This window comes from Aspergillus melleus (genome assembly GCF_016097325.1).
Source record: "Aspergillus melleus strain CBS 546.65 chromosome Unknown contig9, whole genome shotgun sequence".
Taxonomy (NCBI): Eukaryota; Fungi; Ascomycota; class Eurotiomycetes; order Eurotiales; family Aspergillaceae; genus Aspergillus; species Aspergillus melleus.
Genome location: NW_025763378.1, coordinates 804,320 through 826,630, shown reverse-complemented (window position 1 = coordinate 826,630; position 22,311 = coordinate 804,320). Strand labels below are relative to the sequence as shown.

Here is a 22,311-nt window from a genome sequence, read left to right as displayed (position 1 = left end):
TGTCGATCAGCTTCTTTGTTTTCGTGGTGATATCATCGACATCTTCTCCGCGGCATTATCACCATGTAAGCCCATTCACATGGCAGCTGGTCGGAAAGACCCATACCAATTAGATCCCGTGTACTGCAGGTGCTCGGCTGTCTCTCTATAAATATAAAAACGCACTTCAGCTTTCACTACCAGATTGTTCGATTGAACTCGGAGGAGATCCTTGAGGGAACAATCTCCCACCATTGTTCCTTCGTGGCACATACCTATACTCCGTATGGCTGCGCTCGGATTCTGGTGGCGTCTTCTACTGGATCTAAAGGGAAAGGAAGCCAGCAGGGGTTTTGCGACTAGACTCATCGAGGATCCATCTGGCCTGCGCCGATCGCTTTGCCAAGCACTGCCGGTCGCTACCCGATTCGTCCAGGGCTCAGTTGTTGTTTGCCGACCAGTCTGGAGCCGACTGCAGGGCCAGACACCTTTCCCTATGGCAAAAATAGGCGATCGACTACATTTTGACAAATCGGCGTTTCATGTTAACTACGTTACAGTTGAGATGTCATGGGCGGAAGAAATGGGAACACCTTACCTGCGGAATCACCATGTCGCCCGAGCATATTCTCCCAGGCCTCATCAACTGTAAATCTGGACTACCGTGTACGAGGTAAGCACTAAGTTGTCTCATGCGACCAATTTCGAATCAGTTCTGACTTCTATCCCGACTACTCCCTATCTCAAGAGCAGATCTCGGGTTACCCAGGATGTCGGTTCCTCACCTATTATCCCCTTTTTTGGGGTGATCGACAACCGTCAACTTACCCCAAGTCCCCAATAACGCAGGACAAAAATTCACATGCAACTACTCCGTAAACTCTGATTTCCTTCATCCATACAACCCCCTGGAGCGGCACGCAGAAAAGGAGTCTTCAATTATGGTTTGCGAAGCTTCATCAAGCTCCCGCCCACGAGTCAGAGAGAAACACCCTATGGACCTCGAGCTACCATGATCTGAGCTCCTGAAACACTCGCTTCCTGATAACCCCTTCACTAACAGGTTCAACGTCGGAGTAGACCTTCCATGTCCTTAAAAAAGAAACCCGAAGGTCCTCAGCTTCGCATCGGGCGGAATGTCCCGAGCGCTCCTTACAGTTTATATAGGAGGTAGCATAGTTATATTCCCGACCATGACACGAGCGCATCTCCAGGCCCCAACTCCCTGCTGCCGATCTGTTTCATGAGGAAGATGGCGCATCTCGTTCCATCTTTCCGAATATGATATCCGCAGTTCCCATGGTTGCTAACCGCCACAGAACCACGAAAGGCCCGTGTCAAAATCTTTTGGCAATAGGGGAGAAAGTGCAACAACCACTTGAAGAGCAGATCCTAGCTCTGATCTTCTCAGCTGTGTCAAAAGAAAGTTACGCTGGGTGTAATATTGCTTGGAAGTCTTCTTTTTGGGGCCCTCCAACCTCTGACACAGTATGCCGTACTAGTCGTGCGGTTTCGGTTTAGAGTTGAGCATTATTGCTCCGGATTTCAATAGGAAGATTTCATGCATAAACTATATTAAGTAAATGTTTCATCACGGTACAGTTTATTCAATGGCGGAGGTAGATCAACTTTGTAGAGTTTATTCATCTAATGGGCGAGAAAAAGAACCGAAAGAGTAAGGCTTATTGACACTTTTGAGGCCTAATCTAAGATGAGTAAATCCGTAGTAGAAAACAAAACACCAGCTAACTTTCTATCGCTTGTCAGTGTCTTTTGTCGTGAGGATGAAATATTGTCAGTGATTTACGCGTATTATGTAGAGATGTTGTAGGCCGTTGAAGTCTGTAGTGAGAAATTTGCGTGGCAAGTATGGCTGCCACTGCACTATTGTCGAGGAGAATCTTCTCATGGAAGCTCAATCCAGATTATTTTCAGCTAAAATCATTGATTTCTGCAAAAAGTTCTTGCAGTCGTTGATACCATCGTTGTCATTAATTCGGACAGTGAAATATATGTAATCCGAACAAGATCAAATCAGTCGCCTAACGTGGGTGGTTACATATATAGATGCAAATATTCCGCTACCACGCTAACCCAACGCCCACTCGGCTGAAGCCCAGCTGAACTGGTCCATAGTATCCGGCAGCCAAGCTTGCGCCGACATATCTGGAAACAATCCCATTGGTCCCAAATTGTCTTGGTGATCCATGGTATACGATAGGCTGGAGTCAGTAGAGCCCATCGGCACGGACGTGAAAAGATCCTTCAGCCCAGTCATCAGAGAGTTATGTTGATCCGTGCCGGAGGATTCTGTGTCTCCTGACATCTCCGTCAACTTCTGTCTGATACCTGACACGATTCTTGGTGGAGGCAGTGTTTCCCCAGGCCGCTTGAAAGCAGCCTCGAAGATTTCCCAGGCGGGTAGCACAACTTGAATAAAAGTTCGGAAGAGGGGATTGCCGACTACATCTAAGGAGCCGAATCGAGCCTCGTAGTTGTCACTCATTACTTCCCAGGCCTGTTCGGCTTGTTGGTTGATGGGGCGTTCCTTCAGGCGTTGAAGAATATAGATGTATGCGAAGAACGGGAAGTTCGAATGCAAAGCCCAATGGAATCGTTTGGTCAGATGGGACGTCATGATCTTCGTGTCGCACTCAAGCATGCTCAAGGCATGAGGCATAGCAGCATTGCGCTGCGACTCTTTAGGCCGCGAAGACGAATTAGAATATCTCCAATAGTGTTCGACGAGGTGGTATCTGGCGAGGTGGGCTCGCATCATCTGGATAGTTATGAAATGAAGTGGATTTTGGGGGTCACAAGCTTCGAGATATTTATTCTCGATTATCTTCTCCAGAGCGGCAATATCGCCTCCACCTGGCAAATCCTTGGCAATGGGCTTCAATGCCGGGTTATTGAAATCGAGATGGAATGGTGCGTGGCGGATAAAATCTCCAAGTTCACTGCGTACAACGGCATAGATGGCCTCGCTGGCTTGTCCCCGGGCTACTGGAGGCTCTTTCATCTCTGTTCGAAGGTCCGAATCGCTGATATTGAGAGGGACCCTGCAGTCCCATGTAGGAACTAGCATGGTGATACTGTATTCCGTCAACTCGCCAATGCGAGAGTCAAAGAGCACGAGCGACCACCATAGCCGCCGGCGCATTTCAGCCTCGAAAACAGTACATTTAGCTAGAGTCGCTTCGTTATGTATTCCCATGCGTTGAGCTATGCGGATCGCAATGGCAAGCATAGAAGAGAGAGACCGAGTATTTCTATCAGAGAAGGATGAAACCTGGACAAGTGTTAGTGCATATCAAAGTATCGGCGGAGTGACTCACCAGATACAGGTAGAATGCCGTTAAAGCGTCGCGATCACTAGACCTTAGGAACCCGCAGTTCGATAGAGCCTGCTGACAACCAAATTGGAACTTGGACAGAAGGTCTTTTTTTGGCGAACCAAACAAGCTCTGACAGTCATCTACGGATAGACTTAGTATAGCCATGCAGTATATGCCGAAAATAAGCGCCTCGAGTACAGGGTTGATGTTCGAGAGGTTGCCGGCGGCGTCGATAATGCGCCCCTGAAGACTTGGAGTATGCGTGACCTTGAGTAAAGGATCGACATTTTCGAGGTAGACCTGCCATAGCCGAAAAATATGAACAGGCTCTGGGTGAAAAGTAGAGATATCAATAGCCGTCATTCTACAAAATAGAAGGTGGTCGTCATCGTGAGACCCTTGGTCCCAAGCCTTTCTGACTGTCATCTCGTTGCTGCTGTCTCGAAGCTAGTTCAGGAATGTCAGCAGAGAGTCCTAGTATAACCCAGACAGAATTATCTAACCCCTGAATTCATTGCGAGCCATATGTTTCTGAGATAGTTAGCTCAGCTGAACAAGATGCCGAAAGAGATCGACAGACAACGTACTTGGCCTCGTATGTCTTCTTAGGCTCCGATGGAACCCCGGAATATGGCAAATGTGTGTCACTGGCATCTTGTTGTTCATGATCTGAATCATGACTGCTTTCGGGAGCGAGGGGGTCTCGATGAAGCGGTGCGAATTTGACATTGTTCTGGCGGAGCAAGGACTCATACTTCCGGAGGCGATCCAAGAGGGCTCTCTCCGGAAAGCGTTTTCGCCGACGGGCCTGTGTGGCCGGCATACATTGCGCCTTGTTCTTGATGCAGTTTGTGCAGGGTGATCTGCGGTCACATCTCACCTTTCGCTGCTGGCAGGGTACGCAGGCGAGAGGTCGGGAGGACTTCAACCGGGAGGGTTTGGCCGTATCGACTTGCTCTGGTGCAGGCAGCCTTGTTGACATGGGTGTAGTAAAGAAGTCAACGACAATCTTCGAATCGGAATTCGGGCAATGCAAAGATGCAGTTGGAAGAAATTGTCGGTTTCTTGTGAGCTCGGGGTTTTCTACCCCCCGACCGGGCCTTACTAACTCCCGAACCGCTCCCATGATTGGCCGACGGATCTATATCGCCATCGCCGACTTTGCGAACGGTTGATATTTAATAGACAGCAGTCTCCCAGTATCATGCCAGTCTAAGTCTTAGGGTACAAGTGGCTTCATTTAATCCAGTCAGCATGGCTTCCAACGATGCCAACCAGCCCAAAAGTTCCACTCAGGAGCAGTCCACAGTGAAGACCATCCTTCTAATAACTACTGTCTTGATGAGCATCTTCCTGGTAGCTCTGGACAGAACAATCATCTCCACGGTATAGTCTTATCCTTAACTTTTATATCACTGAGAGCCCAGGTTCTAATTCAGTTCTCGCAGGCCATCCCTCAAATAACCGATGAATTCAATTCCCTGTCGGATGTCGGCTGGTATGGAAGCGCATATACATTGGCATCATGTTCTTTCCAGCTGTTACTCGGAAAGATCTATGCATTCTACCCTATCAAATCCGTTCTGGTAGCGTGCGTCCTGCTCTTTGAGATTGGATCTGCGGTCTGTGGAGCAGCGCCCAGCTCGGCAGCTTTTATTGCTGGAAGAGCAATCGCCGGAGTTGGTGCCGCTGGTATCTTTTCTGGATCTGTAAGCTAGTTGCAGTTGCTAAATCTCCAATTCAGGAAACTGATATTGTTCCCAGATCATGTGCATTGTCTATGCCGTTCCTCTAGAGAAGCGCGCCCAGATCCAAGGTCTATTCGGATCTATCTTTGGCATTGCTTCCATAGTAGGACCGCTGATTGGCGGTGCATTCACCTCGAATGTAACCTGGAGATGGTGCTTTTATATCAACTTGCCGTTCGGCGGCGTGGCAGTGGCTATTATAGTCTCTTGCCTTAAGGTACCTGATCGGGATTCGACCAAGCTTGCTTGGAAGGATAAACTTTCACAACTGGATGCTCTTGGTACTGTGGTCTTGATATCTTGTATGGTGTGTCTTCTGTTGACACTTCAGTGGGGCGGCCAGTCTTATGCTGTGAGAGAACCCAATCAAATCTGATCTGGTTTGACCATGTACTAATATCTTCAGTGGAACAACGGGCGTATTATTGCATTGTTGACTCTCATGGGGGCCCTGGCTATCGGCTTTATAGCCGTTCAAATCCTGCTTCCCGAGACAGCAACAATGCCCCCGCGGATCTGCAAGCAGCGGAGTATTGTGGCTGGCTGTTGGGCCACTATCTGCGTCGGAGCCTCGTCATACATCTATAGTAAGACTACGTCCCTTTGGAAAACCCTACATCCAACTAACCCCGTCGCAGCGTACTTCCTCCCGATTTGGTTCCAATCCATCAACGGTGTCTCTGCCATGGAGTCCGGCATCCGCCTCCTCCCACTGATGCTAGCCATGGTCCTCGCCTCTATCGTCGGAGGCCTCGCAACCCAAAAAGCAGGATACTACACGCCCTTCGCGATTGGGGGATCGTGGATAATGGCCATCGGGTCAGGCCTCCTCACAACCCTCCAGGTTGACACCAGCGAGGGCAAATGGATCGGATATCAGATCCTTTACGGATTCGGCATGGGTCTCTCCTTTCAGGCGCCTAGTCTCGCTGCGCAGACTGTTCTTCCGCCGGCAGATGTCCCGATCGGCTCGTCGCTGATGTTCTTTGGGCAGCTCCTCGGAGCGACTATATTCATCTCTGTTGGAGAGAACGTGCTGGATAATCAGCTGGTTGGTCGGCTTGCGGGTATGCCGGGGTTTGATCCGAGTTCTGTCACTTCGGGCGGTGCAACGTCTTTGCTTGATATGTTACCGGAGAACTTACGGGGTACGGCTCTTGTGGCTTATAATGAGGCGCTGAGGCAGGTTTTTGTGGTTGGGCTGGTCATGTCGTGTTTGACTATGCTGGGAACGGCTGGGTTGGAGTGGAAGAGCATGCTTGCGAAGGCGAAGGATCAAAGATCTGACAATGAGACTGTTGAGGGCACGACGCAGAAGCTGGATAAGAAGGCCGTGTGAGTGACCTATGTATATGAGACGCCTATGTTGGATGTGAACCATTGTGTTTTGATTATATGTGCGGGGTGTTAGTTTTGATTCATGATTCTTCTACCTGTTCAGTAAGAATATGTACTGATGTGTACAATATTTCTGTAACCGATTAATCTCATCTCATCGAAAAGGAATAAAAGTTATCCACGTATAAGCCGTTTCATCAATCAACATCCTCGTAGAAAATATTTTGTTCCCATTGCCTGCCCGAATGTGCAGACCCATGAAGTGAAAAGACACAAATAGATTGAATCACTAAAACCAAGAACTAAACTGGCCGACATTGCCACATTTCCCATCGAAAAGACACTATTTCTTTCAGGAGCTATTCGCTAACACCGCTCGAATCTTCTCCTCCAGATATTTGTCCGACTTCTCCGGAATACCCAGCAACTGATTATCCACCCGCTCAAACTTCCCTCCATATCCTTCAGCAAACACCGAGCGGCAAAAGAACCCCACTGACGCCTGCAAGTCAAAGTTGCCTTTGGCATAGTTATCCCGTGCGGCAGCCTCCATGTCCTCGGTGCTCACATTCACCGGATTCCAGGTTCGATCTGGAGCGATCTCGCGCGCCATAGCCAGGATCTTCCGCTGGGTGGTGACGAGATCATGAACGAAGACAACTCGATTCTTTGTCTCCTCGGGCCGTTGAAGAACACCTACCACGGCCTGGCCGATCGTGGTTAAGTTTGACGTGCTAAATGGACGATCTCCGCCGTCGTAGAGGGGGGTGGTGGTAGTCTCCGCCCCCTGTTCCGGCTTCAAGGTAAGAAAAAATCCAAAGGCAAGAGACCAGTCCAGGAACGGCCCGTTGCGGATCGAAGTATAGGTGAACTGCGGGTTCTCGCGAGCACGACGCTGGAGGAGTTCATGCACTGTGTTCTTGCAATGGTAGACGGGTAAGGTGGCCGTCTTGGGGTTTCCGCAATCAGCGCAGAATTCGGACGGAATGAACCGTTTCACGCCGGTGGCTATGGATGCCTCGATGAGAGGTAGCTGGGCTTCCATGGCGTTGCTGGTCAGAACGGAGACGACGGCGTCCTGATCGGTTAGTGCTGCGGTCAGGTCGGTGATGGAGGTGTAGTCCACGCGGAGGACGCGGACAGAGGTTGGAAATTCTGCAGAGGACTCATGGCGCGTGAGCACGGTGATGCTGAAGAGGCTGCTGTCAATGAGGGCACGGAGTATGGGGGCGCCGAGATCGCCTGAGGCCTGGAGGATGTCAGTAAGCTTGATTGTCATGGAGTGCAGAACTGGGCATACCCCTGCGATAGCAACATTACGAATCAGGCTCATGGTTCAATGTAATTGCTGGTTGGAAATACTTCTAGAAATTTCAAGTGTGGACAGGTAGAGACACGCATTATATACTGGAGGATGTCAGAGTATTCCGTATAGATCTGGTGCGGACGCAGAAGCGGAGGCTAAACCATATTAGGCAGCTCCTAAGCTAGACCTGCGCTAGTCCCGAAGGGGTCAAGCCTCCGCATCCGCATCCGCACCCGCATTCCTTCTACTTAGTTAACTGTCTCTCATCGCATCCCATCTCATCTTGTCTCTTCTTGTCTCTTCTCATAGATTGCTAGTTTATCATGTCTCAAGCTTGTATCCCCTGCAGGAAGCAGAAACGGAAATGTGACAAGCTCTTCCCCGTGTGCTCCCTTTGCAAACGGTACGCCCTTCTCGGCGGGGAACCGGACTTAGCATTGCTGACTTATTTGGCCTAGATTGAACAAGTCTTGTTCATATCCAGTAATTGACGCAGAATCGCCCCGTCCCATATCTGTGCCCGAATTAAGTGACCTGACGCCGTTGAATATTCGCTATACCCTAGAAGCGCAAGTCTCGTCGATTGTGGGCGATGGACCCCAACTACAGGAGGCCATCGCCGTATACTTCCGAACCGTGCACGTCTGGCTACCAGTCGTGGCCGAAACCACATTCTACTCTCGACTCTGGAAATTCCGGACTCAACCTGCCCCGTCGGAGTTTAGCGTGCTGACCCTCTGCATGTTCCTGGTGTGTGCGATGCCTGTAGATGGGACAGTGTCGGCTGAAACGCGATCCCTGTATGTTCTTGTGAAGGGCTTCGTCGCCACGCTGGAGGCCATGGGCACGAACTCTTTGGACATGCTACAGGCCCGACTACTCTTAACTGTCTTTGAAGTTGGGCATGCAATCTACCCGGCCGCCTATATCTCGGCAGGAGCTAACGTCCGGGCGGCGATCGCTCTCGGGGCCAGTGCCGCCTCGTCCGAGGACCTGCATGAAGTGTTTCTGGGTCCAGGAAAAGCAGAGGAGGCGCGACGGACCTGGCGAGGCATTGTTATCACGGATAGGTAGCATGAATGTCCCTTTGAACCCCTTGAATTCCGCCCAGGAAACGTGGTGCCGATTCGTTTTTTTTGATAGATACACCTCTCTGGAGAGTGGCAACGAGCCTAGCGCTCTCCGCGGGCGACGTATAGATGCAGCGATTAGAAATAATGTAAGTGATATCAAAGCCCACAGTCTCATTTTGGATTGGAGGAATACTGACCCAGATAAATTCTTAGGCTGTTGATGAAACAACCGAGAGCGACCTATTCACGAAGTTATTTCACTCTTCCGGGCTCTTGGGGCACACGCTTGCCCATATCCACGAGTATCATGAGCTCATCTCGCTTCCATCACTCAAAAGCGTAGAGGCACGCTTAGATGCATTGCATATCATCAAAACATTGACCTCGTTGTTGGCAACATTCGAGGGCGAAAGCCCTACCTTGGATCCTCTATCGTCCAGCTCCCTGGCTATGAACAGAAGGTAAGATATTGACGCCTGCGGGCCTATCAGATCCGCTTTGAAACGACAGGTTCTTATCTAAAGAGACAGCGCAATGCTGGAAATTCTTGAATTTGCTTCCCACGTTACCATCCCTGCCAATGCGTATTGTGTCCACACATCCATCAACATCTTAGACTCTTTGATTCTTGAGATCAGTCACGGAGCAAAAGACATGACCACAAAGACGGAAGTGGCAACGATGCCTGTTTTTATTATGCACTGCATCTATAAAGCTGCGGTTGTCTACCTCCGAGACGCAAGGCTATCCAGGGGTGAGGATCCGGAGCCATCAATACGCCCATTGAAAGACCTTCTACGGTATATTGGGATGAGATGGGGGGCTGCTAGTAAGCTGCACACTTTTCCCTTATTTTTGACAAGTAAATGGAGCGGAGACCAACAAAGATAGGCTATTATGTTGATAAACTTGAAAGTATGGCTCGTCAGTCTACTTTCCGAGATCTGATGTCAGTTTGTTAGGTGTGCCAGCGAACACTCGATTATCGAATTTGCACGGATTATCATAGCCTACCATTGTTGTATTTAAGATTTGGAAACAACGACACGGGTCATTACAAACAAGAGGGGGTTATCAGCTGCAGCAATCTGTTTCGAACTTCTGGGTCACGATCCGTAGGCCTATTCATCATTAGACTTCATCACTTCGCCGTCCTTACTTCTTTGGTTATTGCTTTTGAAGAAAGGACATGCCGATGAAAAATTCCATCCCGTCGATCAATCAATAAAACTTATCTTCATCACCAAATTCTGTCATGAATGCCTCCGAAGCATACCTGTTTGTCCATCACTATGGCGTGTTCGTGGAATACGTTTGGGATGTGAAGCATACACATTGATTCAAAGCAGTCCGTAGATTATCATGTGAATGTGCATCTAGTAAACTGAAAAAATTATGGATGCAGCAAAAACACAAAGCAGCAGGCGGATACAAAGCATTGAGCCTAACCAACTGCTGCTTCAACTGGGCCAAGGTTCTAAAAGAAAGGAGACAATCTAAGGAGACACCGAAAAAGTGGGGGCGTAGTTTCAGAAGGAGGAACAAAGGGGACAAGAGGGACAAATGAATGAATAGCAGCTGCTAAAAGAGATCATCATTGGTACTAATCGGATGCACGTTAGTCAAGCCATTCAATACACGCAAAGGGGTTGGACGAGTGATTGATTTCCATTAAGAGAAAGGAAGCTTACTATGAGCGTTGAGGATTGTTTTCAGACTCGGCGTCAGGGTCCTCGACAACCACCACGGCCTTCTCATCGGCAAGGGATGCCGGGAAGTATCGGTTTGGCATTCGAGAGAGGACGCATGGGTGTGTAACAATCAGAATCCGTCTCCCATCTAGCCGTTTGAGATCGTACTCGTTATCCGGTCCCCAATTCAGATAGTGGGCCTGTTTCAATGGAGACGAGTCCAAGTACGTCCCTCCAATCTCCGCAAGAGAGCGCCGAATCTTAGGGACTCCCTGACGCAACTGAAGGTTATCCGTAAGACACCTTGCAGCCTCTCTGTAGGCGGTCACCAGCCCGATGAATCGCCCTTCCTCCTGTTCGGGAGTCGCCAGCTTCTTGAGAAGATATTGAAGAGGTTCGTTTTCGAGCATCGCTTTAGCGAAACCAATGGCAGCGTCATTGCGGCGGGCTTCGTGGTGTTGGCCAAGTTCGAGGTTATGAGCCATCAGGGGGCGGACTGCATTAGCAAGGCGCATGGTCTCCGCCAACCAGGCGGCTGCTCTCATCTCGTTAGCTATGGAAAGCTCGTTAGCTGAAATCCAGGCTCAGGAAAGGCAGGTGCAGGCCGAACGTACTCTGGACGAATCTTTCAAACAGATACTGCACCCGAGCACCGAAGTCACCCAGTCCTTCGTCTTGCTCGTTGAGCTTGCCATCGAAGTACCAGAAAGGATTTTCAACCACCACGTTGTAGATATCCCGAATGACCAGTGCCTCGATGAAGAAGATGTGAAATTGATGGCACATCGCAGAAGGACAGAGCTTGTGCAATGTATCCCATTCTTCCTGAACGCATTGGCCCTCCAGGCTGGCGATGATAGTACGTTTCTGACTGCTGGTGAGCTCGGCGCATTCCTCGGGCCTAAGACCGAACTCCAACGCCCATGTCCACACATAGCCGTGAAATTGCCTCAAATTCCGGCCCTTTTCTTCTGCTCGGCGTCCCATCCAACAGTTATCATCTCCGAACCCGGCGTAGTAATCTCTGAAGTGACAACGCATCCGCCGGTGGTATCGCCACGCCTCCACCAAGTGCTTCTTGGTCGTCGAGTCATCGGACGAGTCATCCTGGCAGTGACTTCTTTTCGGAGGCGGTGATGGGGTCCAGGTAGGATCTAAGTAATCACAGACATTGTCGTAATCGCCGCTATCGGCCTCTTCTGCTTCCTCATCTTGCTGGCCCACATACCTATTTTCTTCTTTTTCCGCTTTCCGTTTTTCCCTGGTCCTAACCATCTTACAGGAGTAAGGTTGGGGGGATAAAGAGGAAGAGAAAAAAAAGAGAGAGAAGTAAAATCTATTCAGTGGGAGCCGGGGGCACCAAGATCAGCGTGGAAAGAGGCAATGGGAATATGCAGGGAGAGAAGAGAGAAGAAGAGAGTGAAGAGGAGGGGGGGAAGAAGAGTCACTCGTTTGTTTGTTTGTTTCTTTGTCTTGCTTAACGTCTGGAAACTCTCCGGGCCCTCAGAACCAAATACCACCTCTGCCACATCCGGGACATGGCGTTCCTGACGTGTCGTCAGGAGAAACAGAGACCTGCCTCCTGATGACCTTTGCGGTGAGTATAATAATGGCTCCCTCCCCCCCCCCCCCCCCCCCGGGGGGGACCGTCCCTGCAGAGTATCTCTCTTCAACCTCCCACTTTACCTCTTTCTCGAAACCTGCATACTTTGCCATCAACATCAACGCGCACAAGATTGATACTGTCTTAGCTCGTCATGTCTTCCCAAAATTCCATCAAAGTCGGCATCGACTTTGGAACCGTGACTACGGGTAAGCAATGGCTCCTTTCCCAGGAACTTTTCATGAAGCATGTCAGGCTTATACAGAGGAGTAGAGGTTGCTTATATCTGTTCATCCCGTTTCCCGGATTCTCTGAAGTCTATCAGCAATGGCCCGGTACATTTTCCGGGAATCGCATCGTCCCTTCGGTGGTATCCTTCAGTACAGACAACCGCGCGATAAGCTGGGGTCATCGGGCAGATGAACAGCCACAGACCTACGCCTGGTCAAAGTTGTTGCTGGATAGCAACACAAGTTCGGGAGACTTCACGGATCCCGTACTGTGCACGATCAGCAACTCCTCCATCCTTCGGCGCCCCAGGGGACGCCAACCGGAGGAAGTCGTGAGCGATTTCCTCCGACAGATTCGATTTCATATCTTGAATCACTTGGCGACTTTCGAAAACGTTCAAGACTCTCGCCAGATCGAATTCATTTTTGCCACTCCAATCTCGTGGTCTGTGGGGGCGCGACGCTCAATGGAGCGAGCTATCCACAGGGCAGAATTTGGTACCTGTGGCGACAAGTGGCGCACAATCAGCGAGCCCGAGGCCGCTGCCACGGCGATCTTTAGGCAGATGCCAGGGGCATTCCAGGTTAGTGGGTCTCCCACGTGGCTCAGACATTATTGGCTGACTGTTATTGCCTCAGCCCGGTGATGGCGTTATTATCTGCGATATCGGGGGTGGGACAGTGGTTGGTTGCAACCCTGGGGTACGTTTTCAACGGCTAACATCAAGTAGGACGTTACTGCTTGCCAGATAACGGAGGTGCAGAGCTTAGTTCTGTTTGAAGAGCTCGCCACTGCCGTGGGTATGTATAGCCAGCCGGCGTCCATCTATCCTCCATACTGGAATCGAAATGACCCTTTTCTTAGGAGGTAAGTGCGGCTCAGCCGCGATAGACAGTCGATTCTACCAGCTACTGTCAGAGAGACTTGGAATTCGGATCCATGAACTGCCTCAGATCTATTCTGGAAAGGGAAAGGCCCTTCTGAGCCATCTAGGGCGTATCAAGATCAGTTTCACTGGTAACGAGCAGACTCTGGAGTCCATCCCCGTGCGTCTCAACCCCAAGAGAAGGGATCATTCCCTATATGATTCAAGAACGCAATTCATCACTCCAAAGCCGCATCACATAAAAGAGGTGTTTGATCCCGTCATTGATCAAATCTACAAACTCATCCTTCATCAAATCGAAGCTGCGAATCAGAAGTCCGGTCGATGCATGATCAGTGTTAGTCCGGCCATAGACGTGCCACCTAATGATCCAAAAGAAAAATGTGTCCCGTGAGCTGACCATGAAGAATAGAAAGTGGTGGTAACGGGGGGCTTAGGGACATCGCCGTATGTTCGGCGTAAGCTCGAACTCTTTCTGAACGAGGCGCAAGGCCTTGGTATCGGGCCCTTGATCACTCCTGATGAGCCGTGGGTGCTCCTTTCTTCCCTCGCTTCCCTTCCCTTTCCCTGTTCTTGACCCTGTATAAAACTAACCCCTAGTCCTCAGCGACGCGGTTGTTGCGCGAGGAGCAGCTCTACGCGGCCTGACAGGCCCAGTGACTCCAACTCGCAAGAGTTGGCACCATTATGGGATCGCAGCATGCCAAGACCTGTGCTGCCCCTTCCCAGTCCGTGGTCAAATGAACACTGGATTTTCAGGCGAGTTGCCGTGCAAGTGGTTTTTAGCAAAGGTGACAGCCCACTTTCCTATGTACAGTACATTTAGTCCTGGCATAATGCTGACCCTTCCTTTATTTCGTCGAAAAGAACGTCAGATACGCGTCTGGCCACAGACGTCCCTTGACGGTGTCGATGCTGCATTGCCCGGGGCAATCGAGCATCAAAGAAATGATGATCTGGGTATGTGATCTTGATGGTGCCCCAAGGCACGTTGACGAAAGACGTAAGTTTCAGAAGCCACTCTTTTCCTATAACATTTAGCCATGCTCAGATGGCTGATTCTATCTAGAAATGGCTCGCAAAGCTAGGGTTATCTGTGATGTCAGTTCGCTCAGGGAGCAGGACTGCATGTACGGAGAATTCAACGGACAATGGGTGTGGATCTTTGAAGTTAAGGTAGAAATCCATTTCGATCACACGAGTGGGAATGTGACCGTGGCTGCCTTTGTATCTGGCAACCCAGTCGGTCAGACTGTCTTTCGTTTGGATGACTATTGATTGATCTCCATATTTTTGGTCTTTCTTCCCCTTGTTTTCGGTCTTCTTTTCGGACTTGCTTTCCTCTATTTCATCTTTCATCTTCTCGGGCTTTTCTTTCCTTTCCTTTTCTTTTCTTTGACCGAAAATATCACGACTCTTCTTGTTCAGCTCTACTCTAGACAAAATCCAACCTACCTCCTGGAAGGGAGTCATTCAGACGATGCCACATTAGATCTTCACATCCATCCAATTCAACAATATCAATCATCTGTTATCACCGTACCTAATTCCCTCTAGACACAACAAACAACCAACCACACCCAACCATCCCTTATCCCTACACTATATGTCGATTTCCATCTCCATCCTCTGCTTTATCCCGAGTCACGCGTGGGCTGCTGCGCGTATGTGCGAAACTCATTGACTATGTTCCGTCTATAGTGTCTTTTCATTATCTCTGTTTTTTTTTTATTTTTCTATGGTCATATTCCTCCTCGTATTCCTCCTGCTTTTGTTGTCGTGATCCTCGTCGTGATCATCATGGCAACTCCCGTTGATCAAGACGGGTAACAGACCGTCTACGTGCCCAGTCAAGCTGTGGTGAGTCTCAGACGGTGGGTTGACCTGAGCCCTACGCAAGAAAAAGAAGGAAGTGGAACATATCGCGTAGACTCGTTGTCATATAGCAAGTTGATCGGGAAATAAAGGGTTGTTGGTTCATGTTATGAGATATAATGTTGAGAATCACGGCGATAGCTACAGCTCATTATGATCGATTCATTACGACGTCTAGAATACTATTCGTCTCTAGTTCGCGCCCTCGTGGAGAATTCTTTCCCGGGCCTTGCCTTGATTAGTTTAGCTTGCTACGAAGAAGGCAGGAGCATTTGTTGTTAGACCATGTTTGCGGGTTGATTCACAAGTTCTAGAGACATATGATAAAAGACAGAATCTTGATTGCGCAGAAAAACTTCCAGTCACATAACTAATCTCTATGAGGGCTCAAGCAGGGTATGTACAAAAGACAAGGACAGGCAAGTTGGTCAACCGAGGCTTCGAGGTGGCTCAACAATAATGACCGATGACATAAAAGCCCCCAAAATTAGAATCAATGCTTGTCCCGAAGTGTAAGAAGAAGAAATGATCATCCATAAGACGGACTTATCGACCCTTCTAAAGAAAACGGCGAAGCTCTATCCAGGACCCAGTGAAAGGTTCCATGAAGGTACAGCAGACACTAACCGACATTCCCGACGGTTCAGACTCAATTACTTGAATCGACCCTGTCAGAGAGTTTGGTGTTCCGCTAACCAACCATGTACTATGCCCACCGCATCCAGAGATTGTCTCGCAAGTTCTCGAGGTTCGGATTGAAGTCACATCTGAGAGGCAAACGTGCAAAGGATGATGTGAGGTTTTCGGGGAACAAACAAAGGATGGAAAGAAAAAGACCGAAGAGAAGACGGGCTATGTCAGAAGCCAAAATGTCTGCAACACAAAGAAATCAGTCGGTTGACCACTTGAAAAAAAAAAAAGAAAAAGAAAAAGAAAAGGGAAAAAAAAATACATCTTTCAACAAACAATGCAATCCATGCAACCAATTCAAGTGATTGCTTTTGAGAGAAAAAGAACAAGCAGTATGCTAGAACAAAAAAACAGAACAGGTACAAAAAACCAAGCCATAATACATCGCCGGGCAATTCTGGCAAACCCGGGCGAAAATGAAAAGAAGAACAAGAAAATTCATCGTTAGGTTGCTGGAAATGCATGCAATCTTCTGCGCCGATTCATGAGTACTTTGCAAAGAAAAACAGGGGGAGGAGGAGGAAGAGAAGTAAAGGGAAAAGATAAAAGAAAAAGCAAGATAAGAAGATACGAGTCGACCATTAAGATTTGGTCTCCTCGATCGCAGAGCCCAAACGCTGCACCTCTTCCTTCTTCACCCGGACAGCCCACTGCTCCGGAGCGCCCTCAGCCTGAGGCACGAGGAATTGCACGCTGTTCCCAGAAACGATGTACTTAATCTGTTTCATCAAAGCAGCATTGAGGACCACCTTTCCGCTGGGATCAGCACGCAGAAGAACACGGCCGCGCGAAGTGGTCCGGTCTTTCAGGACGCGGACAAATCCCACGCCCTGGCTTTCCCAGCCGGACGGCAGCAGCTTCATTCCTCGTGCACGGAGCTCAATCACCACGTCTTCATTTTCTTCGCCAGCGCCGCCCCTCGACAAGTCAACCTGGGGAAGAGACTCTGCCGATTCACCATCCCCAGACTCTTCGGCACCTGTATCGGTGGTGACACCCGGGGTGGGTGTACGGCTAGGCGCCGCAGAGCCAAGAGTGGACGAAGCGAGGAAGGATGCCGGCTTTTGAGCGGGACCCCCGAAAGAGAAACCCGTGGCAGGCGAGGTGCCGGCGGTAGAAGAGTTTGGCCCGCTGGAAGCGCCTCCGAAGAGGGTTGAGAGCGACTTCGACGAGTCGGGCGCTGTCTTTGGGGCCGTGAAATCGATCTTGGGGCCTGAGGAGACGGTGGAATCGCCAGCGAACTTGATGGGAGAGTCTCTCTTCCAGGTTTGATCGTTAGCGGGCTTCGGGGTGCTGTTGTTGCTGGCGAAAATCGATGGAGTGGCGGCGCCCGAAGTCGTGGATGCTCCGAAAAGACTGCCGAAAGGATTGGGGGTAGCCGGCTTGGAAAATGGGGAGGCAGCTTGTTCAGGCTGGGCCTTGGTAGATTGGCCGAATGGGTTGGGAGTAGATTCAGACGGTGCGGGCGAGTTGAACGACGACGCATATTTAGATGAGTTGAAGAAGGTGGAAAGCTTCTTCTTCTCCTCCTCCTCGCCTTGCCGCTTAGGGTTACCATCCTCATCGTATTGGACACGATCGAACAAGCTGCGGCCACCGCCATTCGACTCGATCGGCCCGTTGGTCGAGGCCTTCTCAGGCTGCTTAGCCTTCTGGAGGGCCTTGGTGATATCACCATCGTCGCTACTCTCGTTGGCGGACAGTGCAGGAGCGCTAGTCTCGGCCTTTTCGCTGCTTGGGGCAGAAGAGAGTTCCTTCGGACCTTCATCCTCTTCCGTGTCGTCTGCGTCGTTTTCTTCCACCTCCGACGGGGTCGCCGATAAATGACCAAAGATGTTGCTGGAGCTTGTGGCAGACTTGGCCTTGGCATCGAAGACCGAGGCGCCAGCACCAGAGGTGGAAGAAGCAGACTCTGCAGCTTTGTCTTCCGCGCCGCTGGCGTCTTCAAAAACGAAGCCCTTGCCCGGCACCATTACAGCACGCTTAGGGGCACTAGACTCCAACTGTTGCCGCTTCTGGCGCTGCTTCTCAGCATCTTTACGCTCCCACTCGGCCTCGTCCTCTTCGTCGGAGTCAAAGTCTTCGGCCTTCCGCTTGGCCTTCTCCTTCGCGGCGGTCTTATCTGCCTGGGCTTTGAACTGAGCAAAGAAGTTGGTTGATCCGGTGTCGAACTTAGGAGGGCCGGATGCAGCATCCGCGCTCTTGTCCCCAGACGGCTTCAAAACAAAGGGGTTGGGTGCAGCCGCGGCGTTGGTGGTCGGGGCTATGAATGTGGGCTTTGAGATTGAAGCGGAAGAACCGAACAGCGACGAGGCAGAATTCTCGGGAGCCTTGGAGGACTCAGAGGTAGGCTTGGCGGGAGACGGGGCAGACGGCGTGGGGAAGAGGGATGGCGCCTTGACAGGAGAAGCGCTCGCTGGGGTAGGAGGAGCCGCCTGAGCCGATTCGCCATCGGAAGACTTTGACTTGGAAAATGACTGGGCGAAAATGTTCGCCGTCGTAGAATCCCCGTTGACACGCTTCTCAGGGCGACTGTCGTCGTCTTCGCGATCAGGGGACTTCCTCTTGTGGCTGTTGGGGGTAGCAGTAGACGCGGGCTTAGAGGGGGTAGCGGTGGTAGTTGCGGGAGCAGTCGGGGTTGGAGTAGACGGGGTGGGCTTGGTTGGAGTCTCTGCACCAACGCCAAAAGACGGCCTGGCCTTCTTGCAAGGCCCCTCGACAGCGCCGTTTTGGTCAACCTCGGGCTTCCGCTTAGGAATGCGTTCCCCGACGGGCGCCCCGAGAGTCGCACGCACACGCAAATAGTAAGAGATGAGCTTTTCGAAATCATCGCTGCCGGGATCCAATTTTGCGACTTCTCGCTGGAAGGAGAGATTAAGCATGCGGATACGGTAGTGCATTCCCACTTCTTCCTTGGTCTCCTGACTCAGAGTACCGGGGAGCCCGGACGGCTGCAGGTTCTCAAAGCTCGATGCCGAGACCTTCTTACTAGCGGGATTCGACACGGATGGCGACGACGAAATCGTAGTGCTAGGCTTGAAAGGACTCTGGGCAGGTGCGGGAGACTTAGCTGGCTCCTGGGGCTTAGCCTCGGTCGGCTTAGAGAAAAGAGACGCCTGTGGCGCGGACGAAGATGCAGATGCATTCAGGCTAGAAGCAGGAGCACCGAAGAGAGGAGTAGTAGTAGATGGCGCCTCTGAGCCGCTCGTCTGAGCGTTCCCACCAGGCGAACTCGGCTTCTGTGCGAACAGGTTGCCAAATGGGGCAGCGGATGGCAGAGGCTTTTGTTCTGTCGAGGGCGTGCTCGATGCAGCTGGTCCCGGGGTAGTAGGCTTCGGGGAGAACAGACTTTGGAACGGATTCGGCGAGGCAGGCTCTGATTTCTCCTGTTCCTGGGCGACGGCGGGCTTGGGGGTAAACAGACTGCTGCCGGCGTTGGGAGTCTGGAACAAACCACTGGCTGGCGCGGCAGGCGTCTCGCTCTTTGAGAATAGAGAAGGCGCTGTTGTGTTGGCAGGGGTGAACTGGAATCCTGATTTAGGCTGCGCGGGTTCTGCCTTCTTCTCATCAGCGCCTTTTCGCTCGGAGGCATTCGGCGTGGCCGTTGAAGTAGGCGTGCCACCAAAAAGATTCGAAAAAGGGGTGTCTGGCTTAGCAGGCGAACCAGAGCCAAACAGGGTGGAAGTGGCAGGGGCAGTGCTTGCGGTAGCAGTCACTGCGGGAGTACTAGCGGAGGTAGACTGCGTGGCGGCACCAAATGCCGATGGAGTAGATGAGTTTGTTGGTGCTGCTCCGAAGAGAGGCTTTGAAGGAGTTTCAGCAGTAGTCGATGGTGGAGCCCCAAACACGGAAGTAGACCCAGCAGCAGGGCTACCAAAAGTGGTGGAGCCTCCAAAGCTTGGCGCAGATGCACCGAATAGAGGCTTCGATTGAGAAGAGTTGTTTTTGGCATCGGGCGAAGTCTGCATCGACTCTCCAAAGGCAGTAGACTGAGAGAAAGGGGAGGGTTTCTCGGTGCTTGATCCACCGAAGAGATTAGGTTGAGGGGTACTGCTGGTAGCACCATTGGCACCAAACAAATTGGTGCTTGCAGGTGCGGCGCCAGATAGACCAGAGGGTGCACTGCTGGCAGGAGTGCCAAAGATACCTCCAGGGGTGGTAGACTGCTGAGAGTTGTTTCCAAACAGACCTCCAGAAGGCAGAGACTGTTGGGCTGGACCGGAACTTCCCGCCGGCGGCAGGTTAAACATACTACCCTGGAAGCCGGAGAATTGACCACCTCCGGACGAAGGCTGACTACCACCTGAGCTCATGGTGGCGAAAGGGTTATTAGTAGACGACGCTTGTCCTCCGCCAGAAGAGAAATTGAAGGAGCTGCCGCCGGTTCCCGATCCAAAGGAAAAGGGCGAGCCTCCGTTCTGACTCGGTTGGTTGGAACTTGAGCTAGCGCCAGGGAAGCTTTGGGATTGCCCAAACGTGAAGCTGCTGGAAGGTGATTGGGGAGCAGGTGATGAAGAAGAGACGGTATTGGGATCAAGAGAATTAAAGGCACCACTGAAAGAGGCACCTGTGGTACTTGGGGTAGAAGAGTTTGGACGACGTCTTCGAACGTCCTTGATTCTGTGACAAGATTGTTAGAGAGGTTCAGATTGCTTTGGAATGAATGTGAGAGGGTTGGAAACGAGAGGTGGGAGAGAGGAAGAAAATGGGAATTTTATGATCAAGAAGGGGGGAAGACGACAAAAGATAGGCACCTGACGCACTCGACAGTGAATGGTGGCCAGGCAGTGAAAATTTCCATGGCGACAGGAAGGAAATGCAGGTGAGTGGTGCAGACAGCAGGAAAGTTCCGGTTCTGAGGGTGATCGCAAAGGTCGGTCTACATTCACTTACTTTCTGTTTGCTAGCTGAGCGGCCGTGGCCCGCTGGGGCTTTTCGTCCGGTGTACTCGACATATTGAATGAAAATAGATCGGTATCCTTGTCCCCTTGAGGACCCTGAGCCCCTCTTTTAGACATTTATTGCACCCAAACCGCTCCGTCCGAAGCCTTCGATTGCTCTCAAGCTGACTGAGCGGCAGGTGTCCAGCCCCTTCTTTTAGACCACGTTATTAACAGAGCTATCCAACTCAGCTCTTTCCATCCACCAACTATGGTCTGAAGGTCGCGCGGGGCTTCTCGCCTAGGGTCGTCCAGCGGTTATCGATGATACTGGGTGATTTACCCTCCGGTTGTGACGGTCCGCAACCGGTGTTCGAGAATCGAGCGATTACGGTCGCGACGTCCTGGAATCAAGCAAATGGCGACGAAACGGTGTTCTTGATACCAGCGAAGGTTCCAAGAGATATATACTATCGTCCTCAAGCTGCAGGACGATGAACACGACAGATCACGCGCTCGTTGTGAGTGTCGGAGATAGATCGCGAAAGGCGCGAGGTTAACCGCAGCAACGAGTCGACAAAGGTCAATGCTCCTCAAAGAAGGGCGCAACGGTTTATGACTATGGGGAGAAAGGAGATGAGGAAAGGACGGCAGCGCTTTGTGTTTGAGAAATAAAGGGGAGGAGGGTCCCTTTCGATGCGCTCCTGCCGTGTCGGGGGGGTGGAGGGATAGGAGGTGTTCAACGGAGCTGCTTTTTTTGGTTTTCAACCGTTCGACTCGCGACTTTTTTTTTTCTTCGGCGGCGGAAGGGCGAAAGGCTCAGCTGGCAGAAAAATACCCTCACGTGATGTCCGGCAGGGCGATTCTTGGCAGCTCTCCGCGTTCTTTAAGCGTCAGAGTCACTCAACCGAAGGAGAGTTAACACGGTGCAGGGTGCATGTGCATCTACAGTGTCAACTGGGCTTTTGCAAAGATGGTCCTCGGAGGCCTTCACACACACGCCCCTACAGGAGAACAGAGGGACGAACCTCTTCTGATATATGTCCTACACCCACCTTTACCCGGCCCTGACGACACGAAACGGTATTTCCCACCGACGGAAGACACCGTGGGGCAAGAGCGCCGTAACGTCTTACCTTACGCCTTGTTTCCATGGCAAGATTGAATAGTGCGGGCAACGAATATGACGTCTTGGATGCCGCCGATCTGCAGCAATCGCCTGAAAGGATAAGAGGGATAGAACCTGGAGGAAAGGACCGATAAAAATTGTAAATATGCAACGTATACGACGGGTTATAATCTAGATACCACTCTTAATATAGAATCATCAGTTTCTTTGTTGTTTGTTTATGTCATCGGACGGTTGGCCCCTGAGATATATATTCGGCCGCGATGTGACAGAGGGCAATACCTATAGACTGAGGATATGATCTCTACGACCTCATGTCCAGATACAAAATCTATCGCAAACTTCAAAATTATGTTTGCTGTTTAATTTGCATACATATTGGGTACTTTCCGGGAAACTACTCATACATCGGGGGATTCCGATAAATAAGCCGAATAACGTGGCACATCGCGATAAACAGGATTTTGGCCGAGGATTTAAGAGGCAAATGCACAGAAAGATCAAAATCGTGTCATAGTATTGAGTCGAGTAAAACATTTGAATA

General features: G+C 50.8%; 7 protein-coding genes across 7 annotated transcripts; 3 read left to right on the top strand and 4 right to left on the bottom strand.

The window, feature by feature from the left end:
- Positions 1 to 1,763: 1,763 nt before the first annotated feature.
- LDX57_012932 (uncharacterized protein) lies at positions 1,764 to 4,353 on the bottom strand. The gene is made up of 4 exons (XM_046094680.1): positions 3,905 to 4,353; positions 3,821 to 3,848; positions 3,318 to 3,764; positions 1,764 to 3,271 (listed from the first exon to the last, which is right to left on the bottom strand). Exons 1-4 carry the CDS (start codon positions 4,297 to 4,299, stop codon positions 2,069 to 2,071), a joined length of 2,073 nt encoding a protein of 690 aa, XP_045950659.1. The 5' UTR covers positions 4,300 to 4,353; the 3' UTR covers positions 1,764 to 2,068.
- A 218-nt stretch (positions 4,354 to 4,571) lies between these two features.
- LDX57_012931 (MDR family MFS transporter) lies at positions 4,572 to 6,427 on the top strand (the record flags this gene model as incomplete). Its single annotated transcript, XM_046094679.1, has 5 exons — positions 4,572 to 4,703; positions 4,745 to 5,026; positions 5,082 to 5,417; positions 5,472 to 5,652; positions 5,704 to 6,427. The coding sequence occupies 5 exons, from the start codon at positions 4,572 to 4,574 to the stop codon at positions 6,402 to 6,404; spliced, it is 1,632 nt and encodes a 543-aa protein (XP_045950658.1). The 3' UTR covers positions 6,405 to 6,427.
- A 278-nt stretch (positions 6,428 to 6,705) lies between these two features.
- Positions 6,706 to 7,799, bottom strand: LDX57_012930 (aromatic alcohol reductase). The gene is made up of 2 exons (XM_046094678.1): positions 7,704 to 7,799; positions 6,706 to 7,652 (listed from the first exon to the last, which is right to left on the bottom strand). Exons 1-2 carry the CDS (start codon positions 7,734 to 7,736, stop codon positions 6,756 to 6,758), a joined length of 930 nt encoding a protein of 309 aa, XP_045950657.1. The 5' UTR covers positions 7,737 to 7,799; the 3' UTR covers positions 6,706 to 6,755.
- A 233-nt stretch (positions 7,800 to 8,032) lies between these two features.
- LDX57_012929 (Zn(II)2Cys6 transcription factor) lies at positions 8,033 to 8,783 on the top strand (the record flags this gene model as incomplete). Its single annotated transcript, XM_046094677.1, has 2 exons — positions 8,033 to 8,112; positions 8,168 to 8,783. The coding sequence occupies 2 exons, from the start codon at positions 8,033 to 8,035 to the stop codon at positions 8,781 to 8,783; spliced, it is 696 nt and encodes a 231-aa protein (XP_045950656.1).
- Positions 8,784 to 10,363: 1,580 nt separating this feature from the next.
- LDX57_012928 (uncharacterized protein) lies at positions 10,364 to 11,748 on the bottom strand (the record flags this gene model as incomplete). The annotated part of the gene is made up of 3 exons (XM_046094676.1): positions 10,364 to 10,385; positions 10,474 to 11,026; positions 11,088 to 11,748. 3 exons carry the CDS (start codon positions 11,746 to 11,748, stop codon positions 10,364 to 10,366), a joined length of 1,236 nt encoding a protein of 411 aa, XP_045950655.1.
- Positions 11,749 to 12,230: 482 nt separating this feature from the next.
- LDX57_012927 (Hsp70 family protein) lies at positions 12,231 to 14,152 on the top strand (the record flags this gene model as incomplete). The annotated part of the gene is made up of 4 exons (XM_046094675.1): positions 12,231 to 12,890; positions 12,946 to 12,990; positions 13,038 to 13,107; positions 13,172 to 14,152. The coding sequence occupies 4 exons, from the start codon at positions 12,231 to 12,233 to the stop codon at positions 13,585 to 13,587; spliced, it is 1,191 nt and encodes a 396-aa protein (XP_045950654.1). The 3' UTR covers positions 13,588 to 14,152.
- A 2,187-nt stretch (positions 14,153 to 16,339) lies between these two features.
- On the bottom strand, positions 16,340 to 20,713 carry LDX57_012926 (RanBP1 domain protein; the record flags this gene model as incomplete). The annotated part of the gene is made up of 2 exons (XM_046094674.1): positions 16,340 to 20,378; positions 20,652 to 20,713. The coding sequence occupies 2 exons, from the start codon at positions 20,711 to 20,713 to the stop codon at positions 16,340 to 16,342; spliced, it is 4,101 nt and encodes a 1,366-aa protein (XP_045950653.1).
- Positions 20,714 to 22,311: the final 1,598 nt, after the last annotated feature.